This window comes from Alligator mississippiensis, chromosome 4 (assembly GCF_030867095.1).
Source record: "Alligator mississippiensis isolate rAllMis1 chromosome 4, rAllMis1, whole genome shotgun sequence".
NCBI classification, from domain to species: domain Eukaryota; kingdom Metazoa; phylum Chordata; order Crocodylia; family Alligatoridae; genus Alligator; species Alligator mississippiensis.
The window spans coordinates 77976995-77997099 of NC_081827.1; the positions used below are offsets into that span (position 1 = coordinate 77976995).

Here is a 20105-nt window from a genome sequence, read left to right on the forward strand (position 1 = left end):
CTTGTTGCTGACCTGTGGCTCTGGCCCTGTCCCAGAGTTGATCTGCTTCTTCTAGTCCTTTCACCAACCCCCATGGAACCTAGTTTAAAGCCCTCCTTACTAGGTTTGCCAGTTGATGCTAAAAGATGCTCTTTTCAGTTCTAGTTAAATGGATCCCATCTCTTGATAGCTGTCCGCCTCCACAGAACACCTGTCCATTATTAAATAACCCAAAAGCTTCACATCAACACTATCTCAGCCACAGGTTTACTTCCATGATACAGTGATCCCTGCCTGGATCTGTGCCTTCCTCTGTGAGGACTGATTAGAATGCAATATACGCTCCAAGATCCTTAAACTTTTTCTACCTCCTTTGCTCCCTGGAGGGCACCTAGGCCAGGGCTGCCATCTTGGGGCTCTACTAGCTATGCCAGCCAAAGTAGCAAGTGCTGGGTAGAGCTGCTAGGGTGTGATGCTGGGGACCACTTCTCTGGCCACTAGGGAGTGCTGCTCTAGCAACCACCATTCTGCCAGTTCTTTTCAGGTTGCTATGCAATCCCAGCTCCTGCTTGAAGTTTGCTGCAGTTACCCACAGAGTGGCTTCACTGTTTGGCAGTATCTCTAACTAATAAATAATAGGACAGTGAAGGAAGCTTTTTTTTCAAGGTGGCATGTGTTAAGCCTATTGCCTTTTTGGGGGATTAAAAGGGAATCTTTTCTTGTTAGGTCAAATTGTCAGTGGTCTGAATTTATTTGCTTCCCTCACACCATTGTGGAAGCCCAACTGGGATAAAGAATACGATCTTCCTTGTCTGTCTTTCTATGGGGAGGTTCAGGTTGTCACCACTTGTAGTATGTGTCCAATGCAGGGTTAATAGGTACATCTCCTGGATTTAAATAAGACTTGCTGGTGAACCTTGCAGTTGTAAGGAGAAGGGCAGTGGCAACGTGTAGAGCACCAGTGTGCCCTGACTGAGTGCACTCGCTGCTTAGGCCATGGGCGGGGGGGGCAGGCGAGAGTGCCGGTGCCGCGCCTGCAAGTGCCAGCCGATCACTGCGATCACTGCAGCTGCTTCTGGGAGTGGCTGGTGCTTACTCTCGGAAGTGACTAGTGATCTCCCGGGGGGACCCCCCACCAGTTGGCGGGACTGGCCTCGGGGGGGGCAGTTGCCCATGGAGAAGGGAACAATTGAAGTCCTAGGGACTGAAATGCTTCAATGGTACTTCAGTGGTACTTCAATGGTATATTTTATCCCAAATTGAGCTGAGTTTTAAGATAATAGTCTGGTGGCTGTTGGCTCTACCTTAAGCTATTGGTTCTATCCCCCCTTTGCCTCTGGTTAAATGTTTGATGCATGAGATGGGGGGTGTGTTCCAAACCATATTCTGCTTAAAATCTTTCCTAGTGTCTGTCTCATTCACTGTTGTGCCCTGAGGAATGCACCAAATACTTGGAAATAACTGAGTTTCTTCTGGTTATGAAGCCCTTCATATATCCATGTGTAGCACGATTCTTGTTTAGAAGCCAAGTTCTTCACTGTTTTTACTTCCCATGGAAGTTTATACAAATTAATGGGATTGGACTAGAAGTTATGTATGGGCTTAACTGAAGGCATGCTATCTGCAGAAGAAACTTTTATAACTTTTATGAAGTGGGGGAGCTGGCCCAAGTGAGGTTTTTTTTGTAAGCAGTCCTGTTCATTTAATAGAAAACGTGTTCCTGATGGCCCATTTCTTTCTTTTTCTTTTCCTTCTAAATTAGAAAAAGAGGATGTATGTGTGTTTCAAGAAGTAACTTTGTTAAATCCTGGGCAATTTATGATTCAGTATTTGGATGGAGATCTTTGTTACACAGTACAGTGTTTACAAGAAAAAGATCATAACACAGGATATCATGCTATGGATTTTACCGTGGTGAACTGTTCTCAGCAATGTGAGACTGTGAGTATTTTTAAAACTTACTAATGATGTAATTTATGAACAGAACTTTATGATTACAAATGATAGATTGAAGTAAAGAAGGCTACTATTTAAGAAAGTGCAGTAAGTACTTAAGAACTTAGCAATGGTGATTGCTCTACCTAGGCCCTAGACATGCATAATATTTGTTGCACTGCATTAAATGCTTTTGTGCAAATAAAAGAGTATCCTCATTTTCACACTGGTTTTTGTTGCACCAAAGAAATGGTCATTTCATCACAAAAATGGTGGATCCGTGACAATTAACTCTTTTAACCAACAATTTCTTTGTTGTGGTAAACTTTTCTGCAATATGTTTAACATATGTACAGGGTTCTCCAGACCCCAGTGTCCCCAGGCTTTTAACAGTCTCCCACAACATTCTTATAAGCAAGCTAAGGAAATACAGACAACATGAAATATTATAAAGTGGATAAACAACTAGTTGTATCCTCATACTCAGTGAGTGGTCATCAGTAGCTCAATGTTTAGCTGCAAGGAGGTATCAAGTGGAGTCCCCCAGGGGGTCTGTCAAGGGTCCAATGTTTAATATCTTCATTTCTGATTTGGATGATAGGATTGAGTGCATGCTAATTTGCAGATATGACGCAAGGTTGGATGGAATTAGACATTCTAGATTTAGGGCTAGGATCCACAATGATTTGGATCAACTGCAGAAATGGTATGTGGTCAGTTAGATGAGATTCAGCAAGGACAAGTGCCTAAGTCTTACACTTGGGATGGAATCATTGTATGCACAAATATAGACTGGAGAGGGCCTTAGCCTGGGTCTATCCTATAATAATAGGTGCTATTGTACTGCATGGTGACAAACTCAAACTTGTTATAGTAAGACACAGTGGGCTTGATGTCAGCATAGGCCAGTATCTCTCAACCCTTTAAGACTTGAGGCAGCCCTCTGAAAATGCCAACTTTTAAGCTTTCCCTCTTTTTTTGAATACAGAAAAAGAATAGAGTAATTCTTCTGTTGCAAAGAACCCAGGAAGACCACAGTAGATCAGAATGTTTTTGACATTGAATTCTTGTTTGAAATCTCTAGGTTTATCTTATGAATCATGAATGCACATCTAACAGGGCAAAAGTTGCTTGGCATCCTGGGGCACCCTTGAAAAAGATCTCAAGGCACACCAGGGGACAGTGGCATCCTGATTGAGAATCACTGGCATAGGCTATGCAATCCCTCTGGGTGCTGGCTCTTATTTGGGTGGCTGTTCTTTACTGAAGCCTGTGTTGCATGTGTACTACAATTTAAAGTTGTATAAACATTTTAAATGTAAAATTGTCCACAACTATGGCATATTCAAATCCGCTGTTTTATTTTTAAACTTGCATTATAAGCTGAAGGCAAGTAATATGTGTATGTATTATGTGCTGGCACTTTTCTACTCTGTTGATATTGTTCTCTAGGTTTGATTCCCAACTTTATTTCATAGCTGATGTCTTTATTTTTGCAATTGTATGCTGTATATACTGTAAATGTTAAATACAGCTCACTAAAATAGATAACCTGTATTCTTTGTTCCTTTTTGGTATTTCAAGTCTTAATGGTCAGACTAGACTTAATTCATTAAACTAAAAATACAGAATCATTTATGGAATAAGTAAAGGTTGTGTGTTCCATAAAAAAACATTTAGATGGAGCCTAGATTAAAACACCAGGTAACACCCCTCCGTAACTCGATGGAGAATTAGGATGTGGTTTCAGATCCAAACTTTCTGTGTTGGGATACGTTCTGCGGAGAGAGACTACAGACAAGGAAATAACACACCAACTTGTAATTAGTCACCTGCATGTTAACAAAATTGAAGGTTTTTTCTTTTCTTTTCCTTTACTAGCATCAAATATACATCCCTTCTTCCAGTCATCATACTTGTTGTGGCACTTGCAGAAATGTGTCATGTCCTTTTTATTCTGCGAATGGAACACTAGCTATATATGAAGTAAGTACTCCTGGGCAGCTGTAACAAATAGTATCAATAGCACATGGCTTTACTCTGGTTTCTGACAGGAATCTATTTGGTGGCTATATTATGAGAACTTATTTTCACCTTTCTTTTGGTGTAATCACATGACTCCTTTTTCATTCTTTCAGCCAGAAAATAGTTGAGAGCAAAAAAACCCTGAATTTAGTGCCTGACTTTCAGCAGTGCGAAGCCTCCACAACTTAAGCTAGGGGGCTAAGCACTTCCTAATATCAAGCTCCCTAGAACACAGGAATTAATATTGATGGAAGGACTTTGTTTAGGAGAGTTTTTGCATGTTTAAATATACCCACATTTGGCAGTATGGATTGCAGAAAGAGGACAGAAAGAATTGTTACCATTACATTTTTATGATAAAGAAGACTTGAAGCCTAACATAATGGCTGCTTGCCAGCAACCAATGTTAGTGACTCTTCTACTGTTTGGCCCCCTCTACAAGTGCAGGTAAAGGCACAATTGGATCTAATCCAAGTTCCACACAGTTGCGCTTCCTGCCATGCCACAGGAGGTGTGATTGTGGGATCGCACATTAGATCCAATTGCACCTTATTTCAGGTATAGGGGAAGCCCGATCCTGGGCTTCCCCTGAACCAGCAAGAAGCAAGCTCCCACAGCTGGGGACCATGTGCAGTTAGGATGGAGTGTTCTACGACTCATGGGGCTTTTGGTCCCAGCTGCACCACATGTGGGGCACAGCTGGGGCTGAGGGCCCCATCAGTTGTGGGACTCAGCCCCTTCAGCTTTGGGGGACTGCTATGGTCTCCCAGCTAGCAGTGGAGGGGGAGAGGAGTGCCCCTCAGCTGGGAGTTCACAATGGCTGCGAGATCCCAGTAGCTGAAATCTCTCAGCTGTTGCCTGGAGTGCCCTTGCAGCCCTGCAGCTGGGAGGCTGCATTCTCCTGGAGGTGTGTTGTGCTCTTCAGCAGATGGGAGATCACAGCACCTGTGGTCTCCCAGCTGTAGGACAGCCTACATGTGCAAATTAAAGCTGGATAGAAACCGGCTATAACGTTATTACACATTTTTAAGCAGTAACTTTATAGCTGATTAGACCTTTTTAAGGCACGATACTTAAATTTCACATGTAGCCAGTCTAAATTTATTGCTCAATTAGCAAGGTAATTGCACAATAAATGCAGCATATAGAGGGAGCCTCAGTGTGTGTAGCTTTCAGAACAGTTGTAAAGCAGTTGGGATTGTTTAAGAATTTGCATGTGATAATATAAAATTAATACTTATTTGTATCTGTATCATTTTAGATTGAGTTAAATTTTGTGTGAAGCTATTAACAGCATTTATTACCTTACTGATTATATTTCTTCCACAAAGACAAATATGGTTGTTAGCTCTGCTGACTAGTACATTGGTAGGAATATTACCAAGGTCACGATCACTTGCTCCCTTTCCTGTTATATGGGAGGTGAAATGACCTGCTAATGGGAGGTTGAACTCTCACTTTTTGCAAATTCTAGTTATTTAAAGAAAAGAAGGAAAATAGGGAAGATTTGTCATGTCCCTTTACCACCCTGGAAAGACATGCAGTTTGACTCTTAAGGGCCTTTCCATTGACTTCAGCTTTTGTTCACATCTGTAGTGGACCAAGTGCCTTCATAGCCACACTGTACTGAGACACGTAGGGTGCAGACAGATGTTAGAGCCCCCTCCCCGACCAACAGACCTGTTGGGCTAGCAGGGAGGGGTGCTGGAGCTAGCTTGCACCAGCCCTGGCCAGCAGGTTGGGGGCAATCCAGCAGCCTCGGAGGAAGCTGCTGGACCACCTCTCTCCCCAGCTCCCCCCCCCCCCCACACTCTAGGGCTGTCAGAGGGGGAGGGAGGAGGAGGGTGAAGTTGAGGGAACTCCCAGATGCTGAATATCTAGAGCTGAGGAGGAGCTGGGGGGGAGAATGGAGCCCCCTCACCGTGCAGGTCCACCCCCCCCACCAGCTACCCCCAATACCACAGCCATGGTAGCTGTGGGGAGGGGTACCTGTGAGGTAAGGGAACTCCATTGTCAACCCCCACCCCGACTTCCTCCTCAACTCTGGACATTCAGTAGCCACGAGCACCCTCTCCTTTGCCCTCCCTGCCCCTGACAGCTGTTGGTGGGGCAAGACTGTGCTGGTAGCATTAGTCCAGTCCCACCCCCATGCAAAAAATTAATCCTGGAGGGAACACAAGTTTCCTAAATTAATCTGCTTTTGAGCACCTTACTGTGATACCTGATTTCACCAGGTTAATTTTTCATACCATCGGTCATTTTAAAAACACTCTGCAGCCATGCATGTGTGTTGTGACATGGCTGTAAAGCACTTCCAGGGGCCAGATCACTCAAAAATGCCACTTCTGTCTGTGCCCATAAGGGCTACTGTAACATTTTGTCTACTCTGTTGTTTTTTTTATAGGAGGGGAGCACCTGGAACTCCAACTGTACTAAATACGAGTGTGCAAAGACTGATACAGGTGCAGTGATACTGGGATCTAGTGTTGCCTGTCCCCCCTTTAATGAGACTGAATGTACAAAGGTTTGTAGTGTGTGATGACAAATTATAATGATGAATCTTTTGTTTTGGAGCTTGGTCTTCTCTTCAGGTCTGACATGCATATTGCAATTTCCATAGAATGATTAATCTAGAAAATATGTTGGTAAGTAGAAAAAAACAAAACAAATATAAACCTTTAAATGAGTAGTTCATGGTCTTGTGGTTTATATTTTTGTTTGTTTGATTTATATCATATAATCCAAGTGAAGTTTGCTGTTAGGATTTTGTTTAATCTGTATCAAGCCTAATGCATTTGTTTCTATAGGTAGCTGCTTCAATACTTCTTATTTTAATTCTGAGGAGGGCCCACAGTTTTCAGAGTTTATAAACCAAATAATCCAGCTCAAGCAGCTTTGAAACTTTGCAGATAAAGGTGGCATAGTTTCAAAATTCCTTAAATTGAGCAAGGATTAGAAACCTGCCAAAGTGTCCAAAGACTTTGGGATCTCTGTATAACAAGCAGCTCTGCTTTGTGAAGATTATAAATTACTTGCGTATACCTACCTAAAATGTAAAGTCTATAAACCAAAGAACTGTGGTTCAGAGAATTTGAGTATTTCATACTTGTCCTTTTTTGTTTAAAGAATACTTGTTTTCAGCTTTAATTTGTAACATACAGAATTATTTTTGTATTTTTGGTGCATTCTTGATGCTAATTTCTTCCAATCCTGAATTTAAAATTGCATCATAAATTGAACTGTATTTATGCTTTGGCACTATGCCAAAAACTTCTCCTTAGTGTCAGAACCTTGTCATCATGTTTTAATCTTTAACAACAATCCAGATTTTCATGAATTAGCTTCCAGAATCTGTCTGAGTTTACATTCAGAAACTCTAAGCATTAACTTCAAATGAGAGCCAGTTTTGGACAGTAGGTCAGATTAATTTAGGATTTAACAAAGATTTAAGGTAACTTTTTAGCACTTTTATTGGAAATCTTGATCAACATGTGTTATGATTTTCCTGTAATGGTACAAAAAAACCATACTTATGGGGTATAATGCAAATAAGTAGTTTTGTTATCTTTTGTATGTTATTTTTACTAAAGTACCGTGCTGCTGCTGCTGAATTTGTAATTTCTGTATATGTAATGAGAGTGAGCAATGAAGTTTTTGTATATGCCTGTATCAGGTAAGGGAAATCCCTTTTTTATTAAAACGTCCTCATGTTGTACTTTCTTCACTCCTGCTTACACACTGTTTGAGAAGAAAACACTAACAAAGATTAATTACAGTAAAGGAAAGGAAACTTGTATGAACTGACGAATCGGAATATATATATTACAAATTACAAAATTAAAGAGATTTTGTTGTAAAGAGCTCTCTGTCTATAGCTATACAGAACTAGCTATAGTCTGCTAGTTTCTGTAGTACATAAGCAATATAAATCCCTTTTTAATTTGCAGCAAACATGTTATATTAGTACACTGAACTTTTAAAGTGTCCCAGTAGCTCCTGAGGATGGGGAAATGATGATAATGTTTATGAAAACTGACTGTTCTGTTGATTCAAGGGAAGCCAGTTGAGATAAGCACAGTCATAACAACAAGCTCATTTTCAGCTATTACATTTTAAAACAGTTCTGAGATTTTTAATCCATATCCTCTAATGGTGTAAATGTGTGCAACTGGATTGACTTCATTTTTGATGAGATGCCAGTCTACACCAACTGGAGATCTGGCAATTCGTATCCTAAATCTATTCAGATATAATAGGGTATTGCATTGGGCACAGTCTTTTTTGATATATTTTCCTCTTCTTTTCCTAGAATGGAGGCACTGTACAGATTTACAATGATGGCTGCTGCAAGACCTGTAAGTGAAGAAGGCTGCACTACATGCTAGTTTGGCTTTGGTTTTGGAGAGCTGTGTTTTTTAACCTCAGTGGCTGGGACATAAGGAAGAAAAAAGCATGCAGTTCCCAAATCAAGCACAAATGTGATATTTCTTTTTTAACAGCTATTTATTGAAAGGTCTTGCTTCATATGGCTGCTGACACGGTGATTTTTAACCTTATCGTTCTGGAGTATAACCAAATCTCTCCAAAAACAGCCTGAGGAAGATGAAAAGTAATCTCATTTGAAATAATGAAATGATTCATTATTGTTAAGATTACTCTAAAACAACACTCATTTAATTTTCCTTATAAATGTGCTGAACAAAATTTCTAAAACTAATACCTAATTTGATATTTTAACAAATCTGTGTAATTATGGGTTTTTTCTGGTTTGTTTTCATATGCTTTCTAGGGCAAGGGTACTGAAATGCATTACTTTTCAGATTAAAAAGTTAACTCTTTCCACCCTAGAAAATATATTTAAACCCAAAATAAGGAGTTGCAGAGCATTGAACAGACAATTATTGATGGTAACAAAAGGCATATTTCTATACAAAATGGAGACTGCTTTTGAGCTGAAGATTGGTAGTTTATGATGTGCAAGTTTGAAACATTAGTAATGAATTATGATTTAAGTCATGTGGCAGATTCTGCTTTAATTTACTGATGTTTAAAAACAACAAACTTTTGAAAACAGAATCCGCCCATCTGCAATTATGAGCTAAGAAAGATGGTGGTTGTTTAGTTTGGGAATGGTAAACTGCATAAAATGAAACTCCTGCAGAAAGAGTTCCTAAGAAATTTCAAGAATAGAGGTGGTTGGAAACCACAAGTTATCCTTCCCCCGTTTTTCCCCCTTTTCACCAGAATTAAAATATTTGGGCAGGTCTTTCAAAAGGGTCATTCATTTATGAGTTAGAAAAACAAAGCTGAAGAATAATTCACTGAAGTCCATATAAATGAGGTGGGTTTCATTTAGAAAATTAGATTAAAATATTGATGACTACAAATATTTTCTGCGTCTTGCAATATCAGGAAAGATTTAGCTTTCACAATGTTTTGTGGCCTCAGGAAAGGCATTGTTATACTTCAGAAATATTTGCTGAGGTGGCTGCTAAAAATTAAAAAGCACAATACATACATGCTATTTTTATTTTTTTTATTTTATTTGTTTTTTTTAAACTAAAAGCATGTGCCCTGTGGTAAAGCAGTTAAAAAGACAATTTAAAAATAGAGCTTGCAACACCTTGGGGTTGTAATGGGAACAAGTAATCCTTTTGAAAAGAGCTTGATTAAATGCATGCAAAGTGAGTTCATGTATTTAATTCTTACCTTGCCATAGGTATAAGATACATATTATAAAAGTTTGGTATATATGGAAATCTCTTCATGGTTTTGCTTTAACCAGGAAAGTAGGGAGTCGCCAGTGAGATCTTTTAGTAGCCACAGAATTTCTAAATTTGGATGACAAAACAGGAATGCTCATCAGTCCTTATAAAAAGAAAAATTGCAGTTGGCAGTGTAAGAATTAATGAAATGTCGTTTATGTAAAAATGTTTATTTCACAAGAAACTTATATTCCTAATAATTCTGCCAGGTTCTGGAATGGGTGTATTACCCTTTGCCATTAGCCCAGTAGTCTCTACTGATAGTATTAATTGTGAACCAGGTATTATTTTTAATAATGTATTTTCTTTTTAAATATTGTAAGCATTGTTTGTAGTGAGAAACTTCTATATATGATTATCAGTTCAATATAAACAGTATCACATTGATGCTGGCATGAGACCTGATCCTAAGAGATGTTGCTCCTCTGTTGGCTTCCCATAGAGCATTGATTTTTTCCTTTCATAGGATTCAATTGCTCAGCACCTTTCAGGTTTAGGCACATTTAATGGTTAGATCATCTTGCTGAAGATCCGTTTTTCCCCACTCCTTTTTAATAGCTGCTTATTTATATTAAAATAATTATCATAAGAACGATGTTTTTACAAATACAATCATCTTGAACTATTATTACCAAATGACCCGAGTTCTATTGTGTGTCCGTAGGAAAATCCATGGCAGAAACCTTTTTTTTTTTAAAGTAGTGGATTTTTTGCTGAGTCTATATTTAGAAGATAAGGATTTATGCAATATTTTGTTTTTCACATCTGCCACTTTTTTTTAAAATGGAAAGAAAAGAGTTAAATCTTATAGATAGATACTAAGAAAAAAATGTGAAGAACTAAAAGAGGAGTTGATGTTTTGTGATGATTATTCTCCGTTTTATTATCACTGACATCATCTCAGAAAGCTATGATTAATTTCAACCCTTTTTTTATTTCGGTAAGGAATAGCAAACCAAGCACAACTGGTATTCAACACAGATATTATTTTCAAGCAGCTCACTTTAAAAGGAATTGAAAGGGGGAAAGAATAAGGAATGCTCTCTGTTTCTAAATGCAAAGTATTTTGGAGTTTTTATGACATGTCAGTAACATTTATAAATAGCAATGTCATATAACAACCGACAATAATCTATATGCCTATAATATATTGACACTAAGTGGGACTACTTGAGTAATGCTCAAAAAGCTGAGTAAGTAAAGATGGTGCACTAGTGAGAAGAGTTCTGTAGTATACTCTTTTATATCAAAGTCCATCAGGACAGTAACAGTCAATCTGTATATGTATTTAATCCTGTGTTAAGTAGGTTGGCTTCAGTAGTAAGAGGCTCCCAATGCACGTGTAATACATCTACTGAAGCTATGGCTCCTGTAACATGCTGCAGTGGGTTATTCAGCATTGGTGGATCTTACTTGCTGGGTTTCTTAGCACTTGCTGATTTCCATGGAACACGGGGAGTGAGTTGAGGATGAAATAAGACTCCTTTGGGAGGTCTTAATTTACATGCTGGAAATACAAAATGACTATGTAGCAACATAGTTAGCAATTATTTGGAAATAGATTATGAAATTGGTGATGTATAATGTATATAATGAATAGACATAGCTATCTCATGTACTGTGACGTAGGTTTTACGTAACTTTTACATATGTTCAGTACTCTGATTTTTAGCTTTTCAATGTTGCAAGTGTCCCTCCTACTTGGATAGTTTTGCTTTTCAAATGCAAGAGGCTGCATCCACAAAAATCCACAAAACCCTTTAAAATGTTGTTATTGCATTAATTTCTATGTGAATTTATTTACCCCAGATGTAACCTAACCAACTCCAGCTCTGGGACTTGTGCATGCACCACATGTGAAATAAATATGTATTTACCCTTTCATCCCATCTTAAAGCTCTGTCAGACCACTCTAACAGACAGACATTTAAATCTGTATAATTTTCTTTACATAGTACATGCAGAATATACTTCAGGTTTAAGGATTTTTACTTCCTCATGGCATTAGGTTCCAGAAATGTTTATAAAATCATATTTATTTTCAATATTTAATAGAACTCAACAGCATTAGCACTGAAAATTCAAGCTAGTGTCAATTATGTTTGTATATTCAGCCTTGAAATACTATATATTACCCTTTTCTGTTTGCTGATTAAATATTTTTGTCATGTATGTTTAATCACCAAAAGCATCTTAAACTAAATAGTAAATCATGATGACATTTCAACATTTACCACCTCTTTAAAGGTTCCTGGGACTGTTATATCCTGATTATTCCCTAGTTTAAAAGTCTAGATTTTTTTCAGGGAACATTTAACAGCTATATGATATAAATGTATTAAATATGAATATGTATTACATATGCAAGTGCTTAAGATCTAATGGTGAACATTTGCTAGAATATATGATCTGGGTATGGAAATAATACATTCACTGCATAATTAAATTAAAATATAACTATTTAGCTATTATAATTCTGTGAATGTTCCTTTATTAATAATGAACAAATACAGAGTAGAATGTATATTTAATGAATCAACATTTTCTATGTTTTCTTAGGCAAAAAAGAGGAAAGAATTTGCCAGAAAGTGACAGTGAGAACAACTATAAGAAAGAATGACTGTATAAGTCAAACTCCGGTAAGTATATAAAACTGCATTCTTTCTGCTTCATGGTGAGCTTCAGCTAGCCAAGAAAGCCACATATTAAATAAGGATTGCAGCTATCAGAATTCACCCAAAATGCTGCAGTCTTCTCATAACAACTCTGAGAATGTTATTCTATTTGTCAGTGTAAGTAAAAATTAATTGTTCCTGCCTCTGTGGCAGAAATGCCAAACCCCCCTACATGGAATAACATGCGTCTCCAAATGAAAAGCACACAATATAATTGCCAACCACTGACAAAAGCCATTGACCTCTTCATCATGAAAAAACCTCCCACTCTAAAAGAAGAGGAAAATGTTACCATTTACACATAATGAGAATACCACCACATTCCTCCTTAAGGACCTCAATTATATTAAATGCCCTTTCTTTCTCATAATATCTCTCTGCATAACACGGTGATGATCTTCTTTATGAAGATAATTTAAGATATCTGACCTCTGCTTTGGTGATGTTCCATTTATAAACGCCTATTATGTATGTAATGTGTGAATATGTCAAAAAGGTGTGGATAAAGAAGAACCAATTAACATAATTGGTTTAAATTTGCAAAAGGTCTGTGACCAAATGCCACAAAAAAATCTGTTGAAAAGCTTAAGTAGTGGTAGGGTGAGAGTAAGGTTTTATGATCAACCAGGAATTGAGTAGGAGGCAAAGAAAATAATAGAATCAAATGGTCACTTTTTTGTCTTGGTAAAAGGTTGATGTGAAGTGCTTCAAGTGTCCATTATAGGTCCAGTGTTTAAATATATTTACTAATGATCTAGAACAGTGATGCCCAGCCTTTTGGCCTTACGGGCTGGGTGAGTGCCATGGGTTTGCTCCAGGCCAGATCCCATGCAGTCACAAATGGGGTTGGTCCATGGATATATTCTAGTCCCAACATAAATATCAGGGGAATCCCACTGAAAAGTTTAGGGATGCAGCTGGGCACCCAGTCGGTGCGCAGGAGCAGAGGCTACTTCTGGTTGCTGCCTTGATCACACAGCTGCTGGTAGCAGCCACTTTTTATTGGTACCCATCAAGTTGGTCCCCAGGGCATGCAGCGCTGATGTACCACTGATAATACCCTTGCTACAATATTGACTCTATTGTCTACTTCTGATTCTGAAAACTGACTGTATGTATGATACCAGATACTAAAAAAAAAAAGACTTTGAAACATATTTAATTCAAAACGAGAACAAAGAATTTAATTAAAAAAAGAGAACAAAATGAGAACAAAGAAATTCACCTCAACTTAAACCTTTTACCTTGTGGTTCAGTTTAGATATCTTTCAAATTATTTTAGAAAAGTAACATAATGAAATATAAGCAAGGTACTTTAAAACGTAGAAACAGATTCTAATTACAGCTGATTTTGATATTTTTTATTTCATTGTGCAAATAAAATGTGAGATTCTGACCATGTCAATCTTCCTTTCACTGACAGATAAATGTGGCTTCTTGTGATGGGAAATGTCCCTCTGCAACAATTTTTAATGTCAATATTGATAGCCATTTAAGATTCTGTAAATGTTGTCGTGAAAATGGAGTACGGAATCTGACTGTGCCACTCTACTGCTCAGGAAATGGCACTGAAATTATATACGTCATACAAGAGCCTACAGACTGTTCATGCCACTGGAACTGATCATTTCCATGTATGTGTATTTTCATATTGAATTGAAGTTGGTTTCCTGTCACTGCAAAAAATGTTCTATCCAAGTGTTTCAGCCAACATGATTTCTTAGCAAATTTAGTAGAAATTGTATAGATATAATGGCAAGAACATTTTCATATATTGGCACATAGACACATTTCTTCTTCATCTCAAGGTACTAAGGTGTCAGTTATTTACTTCAGTAACTTTAAAAAGGAAAATTATTAGATTGCTTTAAAAAGAGAGAAAAAAAAGATTGGTTGTGTTGGATCATCTTTACCTTGCTCAGAAGTTAATTTTTGTAAAAAAAAAATCCTTTTATCTTGGTGGTAGTTCTCCTAGGAATTACATAATGACTAGAACCTGCTTGAATTGAAGTCCACTGTGGCCTTATACCCATGTTCAAATAATCTGGGACAATTCTTCCAGGCTTGTTCTCCTGGTAGACAAACTTACCCAGAGTTGCCTGAACCAACATTTGAATACTGAACCCTGGAAGAGCAGAGAGATTACAGCGCTCATGCTATGTAGCCAGGGGGACCCTGTGCACATATCTTGGTGTGCTCCACAGGCTCCCTCAGTCTGCCTGGAGACAGAATGGCAACAGTGCACAGAGCAGCTCAGATTGGAGAGCCCAGATTGCCTGCATCTCCCTACAGCACAATGTGGGAGTTGTGAAGTGGGTGTGTTCTGTTTCCTGCTCATTTAGAGCAGCAGAGTCCAGCAAGCAACATATTGCATCCATGGCAGGGGTTGCTGGGAACAAAGCCTCCTGGGAAGCTGGAGGACTGTGCTGTGGCTTCTTTCAGAAAAGAACTTGCATAGACATTTGCTCTGCCAGGAGAAAATCTCCTGGGGGTGATTTAACCCTGGTTGTTCCCAATTATTTTTTTCCTGGAGTGGCCATTTTTATTTTGGGAGAAAAATCCTGAAGAAACTGAATGTCTGAGACATAGTCTGAGTAACTTTGTGACTGACATCTTTTTTTTTTTTGTACGTTTTAAAAATCTATGGCATAAATACTAATATACTATTATGCTTTAAAACTATAGCATTTTGCTTTTTTAATACCCCGTAGCTTTGATTATTGTAATTAGTCAGAAGGAACTAAAGGGATCTAACTTTGTCACAATTATTATAAATATCTAAAGATTTGTTGTGGAGAGCAGGCTTATACTTCACCTTGATTTTTTGGTTCTTATAATCAATCAGAGGAGAAATTGGCTATTTACTGAGCTATTGAAGTGTCAAATGAGATGCCATTAATATATTTTCACTTTTGATAATAAATCACACAATGCACCTTTTAGATGTTTTACTTGAGTTTTATCCTTTGTTTAATGGACAGAAATCTTTGTATTCAATATTTTTAAATGAACTAAATGTCAAGATTGTTTAAAAAATATTAAGGATGGACGCATTGCTTTAATCAGAGTTCTGTCATATGGAGTCTGGGAAAGGATAGTTTGTGGGTGGTTTAGTAAGCAGCTAAATTAAATAAAAGCATACAATATGTTACACATAGTCTTGTATTCTAAGCAGCAAATGTATTTTCCATTTTCTTAGCCATGGACTATTTATTGCCATATTAAGAATAAAAGATCTAACATGCCCAGGAGTAGATTGCCCTATGAATTCATTGGCTGAATTCTTAGTCCTGCTGAAATTGATGGGAATTTTGCCATGAATAAAATAAGAGGTTGGATTGTTATATTATTTTTATAGTGAGAAATCATCAATATAAAGATGAAAAAGAAATGTATTTAAGGCTATTTTGCATTCCTCACCACTTTGTGCTGAAACCTAAAATGATTGATCATGGAGAAAAATAATGTATATACAGACATAAAATCAATTGCTATTTATTCATGAGATTTTCTTCATGTCAGTCATTAATTATGTTAAATGATTGCTATAATAAAATGGAGGTGGTTATAATTTAAAATATTGTGAGATTAGTTATTAGTAAAATATTGAATCAATATTATAAAGAGAGAATATTAATTCACTGGTTGCTTTTTTAATACATTGTGTAGAACTTTGACAAACTGTTAATTTGTGCGAGAGTTGCTTCAAGTTAGTCTAGGTAGGACTTATAACCAAAATATGTTTTACTAATGCTGTAGGAATCCTGGCTGTAATTATAACAATTTCATTCACTGGCCTGTCCTAAAGGTCTGCATAATACCATAGTGTACTGGAAAAAGAAATATTCAAAGAAAAAATATTTTTTTAAGGGTTTGGTCTAAAATAAAAATACAAGTACAGAATCTTATTTACATTAAGAAAATATGGGCCAACACTTGTTAATGTATTTGGTATTTTAAAAAATATCGACAAATTTTAGCAAGTTAAATATGGTATGAAATACTAAATATAAATCATGGAATGTTTGATGGATTTTGATTGAAATGGAAATTATTTTATTTGTAAGCAAATTGTTTTGTAACATTTAGCACTGTATGTATAATTAAAAAGAAGTCAATAAATATTATTTTGAAGAATTATTTAGATTATGATGAATTAATGTTGTCTAGTTAAATGTACAGTACAAGTCTTAAGTGATTAACAGACTCCTATAAGCATTAACTATTGCACAAAGTCTTATTGCACTAAAATTGCAGGCATTTGAAGCTTTTTCTTTGTTATCATTTAGTTTCACAAAGACACATAATGGGATTACTTTAGGCAGAACCACCCACATGAAATCTAGTAGGAGTAGAATCAAGATATCAGCCATGCTACCATTTGCAGACTTTGGAATCTACCCTTAGGCATCTTAAGAGGGTCATCAAATTTTGATGAGCCTGTAGTGAAACATAAGATTTCTGTTCTTTCTTCAGTCTGTTAACTTGTGGGCATTCAGAGTCTTTGCATAAGGAAATCTTTGCATATTATGCTAATGAAATATGAAAAGTAAAAATTTGGCATAGGATTTTGTTCCACTAAATGTGTTAATTTTTATATATTTATTGGAAGTGCAATTATTTTGTGGCCAACAGTTCTCTTCCTGTATTCATATTACTTATTGTACTGTTATTTTAAAGGTTGATTATTTTTATATGTTGTTGCATTCCTATTGTTCTATTTAGGGCTTTTTAAAACCTCAAACTAATGCTGAGTGGGCCATGGAATTCTGTTTGTTTATAATAAAAAGTAAGGGGGTTCAGGATGCTGGTAAAACTACAAAAGTAAAGCTGTTGTTTCTTCTTTTGAGGGATTCAAGTAAATGTTTTTCAGTATTAGGTACAACCATTCAGAATTTGATACTCATCTCAAATGTGAATGTGCTATATTTGCAACATTTGGCTCCTTACATCTTTACTTTGATACCATGGAGTCAAGGCATCTGCTGCTGGTGGATAGAATTTGTGTCTTTAGTTTTCAGTTGGGTTTAATCTAGTAGCCTCATGCTGTGTAGCTATACCGGTCTACCTGAAGCCTAATTAGAACTCTTCCTTTTGGCCTTCTGTAGTTTTGGTTAACTAAATCCACCTAATGCCTGCTAGTACGTTTATTGTGTATCAGTTTTGTACAATGTTATCCTTCTCTGATGTTTCTCTTTCCTTCTCCTTTAATAAAAAAAAAATATTAAAATGGGATTTACCTCTTACCAAATATAACAGGTAGTGGTACTTAGATTTCAAACACATTTGCCTTTGACAGAAATTTACAACCAAACAAATGCATGCAAATCAGGGAACTTACAGCTGTTGCTTACTAATTTGATATTATACCTCTTGGAAAGAGGAAAACATTGGCATAAAGCCCCCTGCATTACAAAGCCCTATCTCAGATTTTGGTTTATGCTGGTGGTACCCCTGTGCATCCCCTTTGTACTATGGCAAGACTCTCCAAGACAGGTCCCTTCTGGTGTTGGTGGCAACAACGAAAATGAAAAATGCAAGAGGTGGAATGACAAGAGATGGGTAGGGAATGAGCATGAAGGATTAGCAACCATGTTATGAAGTTCTCTAGCTCTGGGTTGGAAGATTTAGATTTTTACACTCCCAACTAAGATTGGAAATGTAAGATTAGGTTCCCAGGAGATCAGATCTACACATTGATTTCATACAAGTAGTTTTTATTTTCGTAACCATTTCTTGGCATTTTACTCATCTGTGTAAATGTTTGGGAGAATGAAAATTAGGACTGCGCACTTCTAGCGTTCTGGGTGAATAATGTCAGGCTCACACATTCGCCGCATATGCTGAAAACAGTTATGTTTTGGGGGAGTACTGTTTTGATAAAAACGGAATGTGCCACATACAAGTTAATGAGGTTTAGAAGTACTCCTACTTATATCTTAAAATCAGCCCTTTTGAACTTTGTGATTACAAAATATTGCAAAATGAAATGGAGTATGAATGCTTCATAAAATAAATGGAATATTCAGCAGCTTACTTTTGGCATTCATAATTAAGATAACATTCTGGTGTGATGCTTTTTGCTGGTGGGGGAGGGGGTGTTTAAAAAAAAAACCCCAACTATTGGTGCTGTAGGTTTTATCCCAGCAACATGAGTTACTATTTATTGTTTACTTTTTCACTGAACTAAGCATTAAGGCCCCAACTTCTAAACAGCTGAGATCCAGCTTACCTGGTTTACTTAAGTAATGTTTTTCAATTTTATGTGTGTTGCATAATGTTCCAGTGATAGTTTTCTTTCTAAGTGTATGAAGAACAAAATTTTGGCAGCATGTGAAAATAGATACTGCATATAAGAATGTGTGTCCATCGTTGCTGCTTGTTGTTTGTTATCCCCTCAGCACTATGGATGATTTATCTGGAGGGCAATACATTCAAAGTTATGAGTTTATAAATTATTGCTTACAAATTGTGATGATTTTAATGATTCTTAAAGAGTATTAACCACTATTTAAATACTTTATTTTTGGAAGGCTGGTATGTGGGAGGCTTCTTGGAGAAAAGGGGCATCAGTAGCTGCTGAGTAGGGGAGTCAGGGGTACTGCCTCTGAATTTGAATATTCCTAGACCTTAAATGCTGGAGGCTGCAAGCAAGGGAGGAACAATGTAAAAACCACTGGTCAAACTCAAGCAGACAAGATTGTGATATATTTTATTAGACCAACTGAATAATGGTCATACCCAGTTCACTCTCCCTTTCAGCGTCCACTCCCTCCTAATGTGTGACACAGGTTTATTATTACAAGTATAGTTAGGATTACAGTAACTAAAATATCACACACTGGATGCAGCTGCACAAGACACTTTGAACACAGAAGACTAAATCTACTGCATATTACTGCAGCAGGCAAAATGACTTGCCAATGTGCTAGTGCACAGTAGATTTAGTCTAACGTGCACTAGTGTCATGAAAAAAACCTGTTCATCTGTGCTAATGCGCAGTAGCACTGACTACAGCACATTAAGTTAGTTTCCGTCTAAACTCAACTTGCTGCAACTACGGCGCATTAATGAATGTGTAAATGCACCCGCTGCATTTCATTTGGCTTAGTTGGTGCATCGTTTCACTAGTTTGTGTAGATCTTTGACACAGCATCAACCACAACCCCCACCCCCAGGGAAACAGGACTGTAAAAACCACAACAGCTGGCAAAAGGATTAAGGGGACAGACTTTGTAGCTATGACGAACTTTTAATTTTTTTTTTAAACCCAATAGATTTCGCCTGGACCATGTGCTGTGCGACAGGACGCTGGCTCAGTGGGCATATGGCTTGACCCAGTACATGGGTTTTGTTCTTATGTCCTGGCAGCACAGGAGCAAGTTTAGATGCTTGATTCACCCCCGGCCACAAGCAGCTGGTCACCAAAAGCCCATTACTTTCTGATGGAGAGGAGGCAGTGTCCTGAAAGGAAGGGGCGGGGAGGCACAGGTCCCAGTCCTGCTATTGCTGAGGCGCAAACAGCTAGAAGGCAGAGAAGCAGCCGGGGAAAGGGGAGCAGCTTCTGTCTTCAGCAGCGAAGCTGCGTCCAAAGGGAGCGCTGCCAGTGAGTGCCTTCAGGGGCAAGGACCAGGCTCCAGAGAGAGACGCTGGAGCAGGGGCAGCTCCTCGCCTTGCAGCGGTGCTGTGGCTTCATAGTGGGAAGCCACCTTCCCCCTCGGCGCTG

General features: G+C 37.7%; 1 protein-coding gene across 1 annotated transcript in view; it reads left to right on the forward strand.

Moving 5' to 3' along the window:
- OTOGL (otogelin like) overlaps nt 1-16523 on the forward strand; it is a 187301-nt gene extending 170778 nt beyond the window's left edge. The window contains exons 52-57 of the mRNA XM_059726122.1: nt 1742-1920; nt 3796-3900; nt 6344-6463; nt 8249-8294; nt 12264-12343; nt 13803-16523. Coding sequence (XP_059582105.1) covers nt 1742-1920; nt 3796-3900; nt 6344-6463; nt 8249-8294; nt 12264-12343; nt 13803-14003 — 731 coding nt within the window. The 3' untranslated portion in view covers nt 14004-16523. The remainder of the gene's footprint in view (nt 1-1741; nt 1921-3795; nt 3901-6343; nt 6464-8248; nt 8295-12263; nt 12344-13802) is intronic.
- Nucleotides 16524-20105: the final 3582 nt, after the last annotated feature.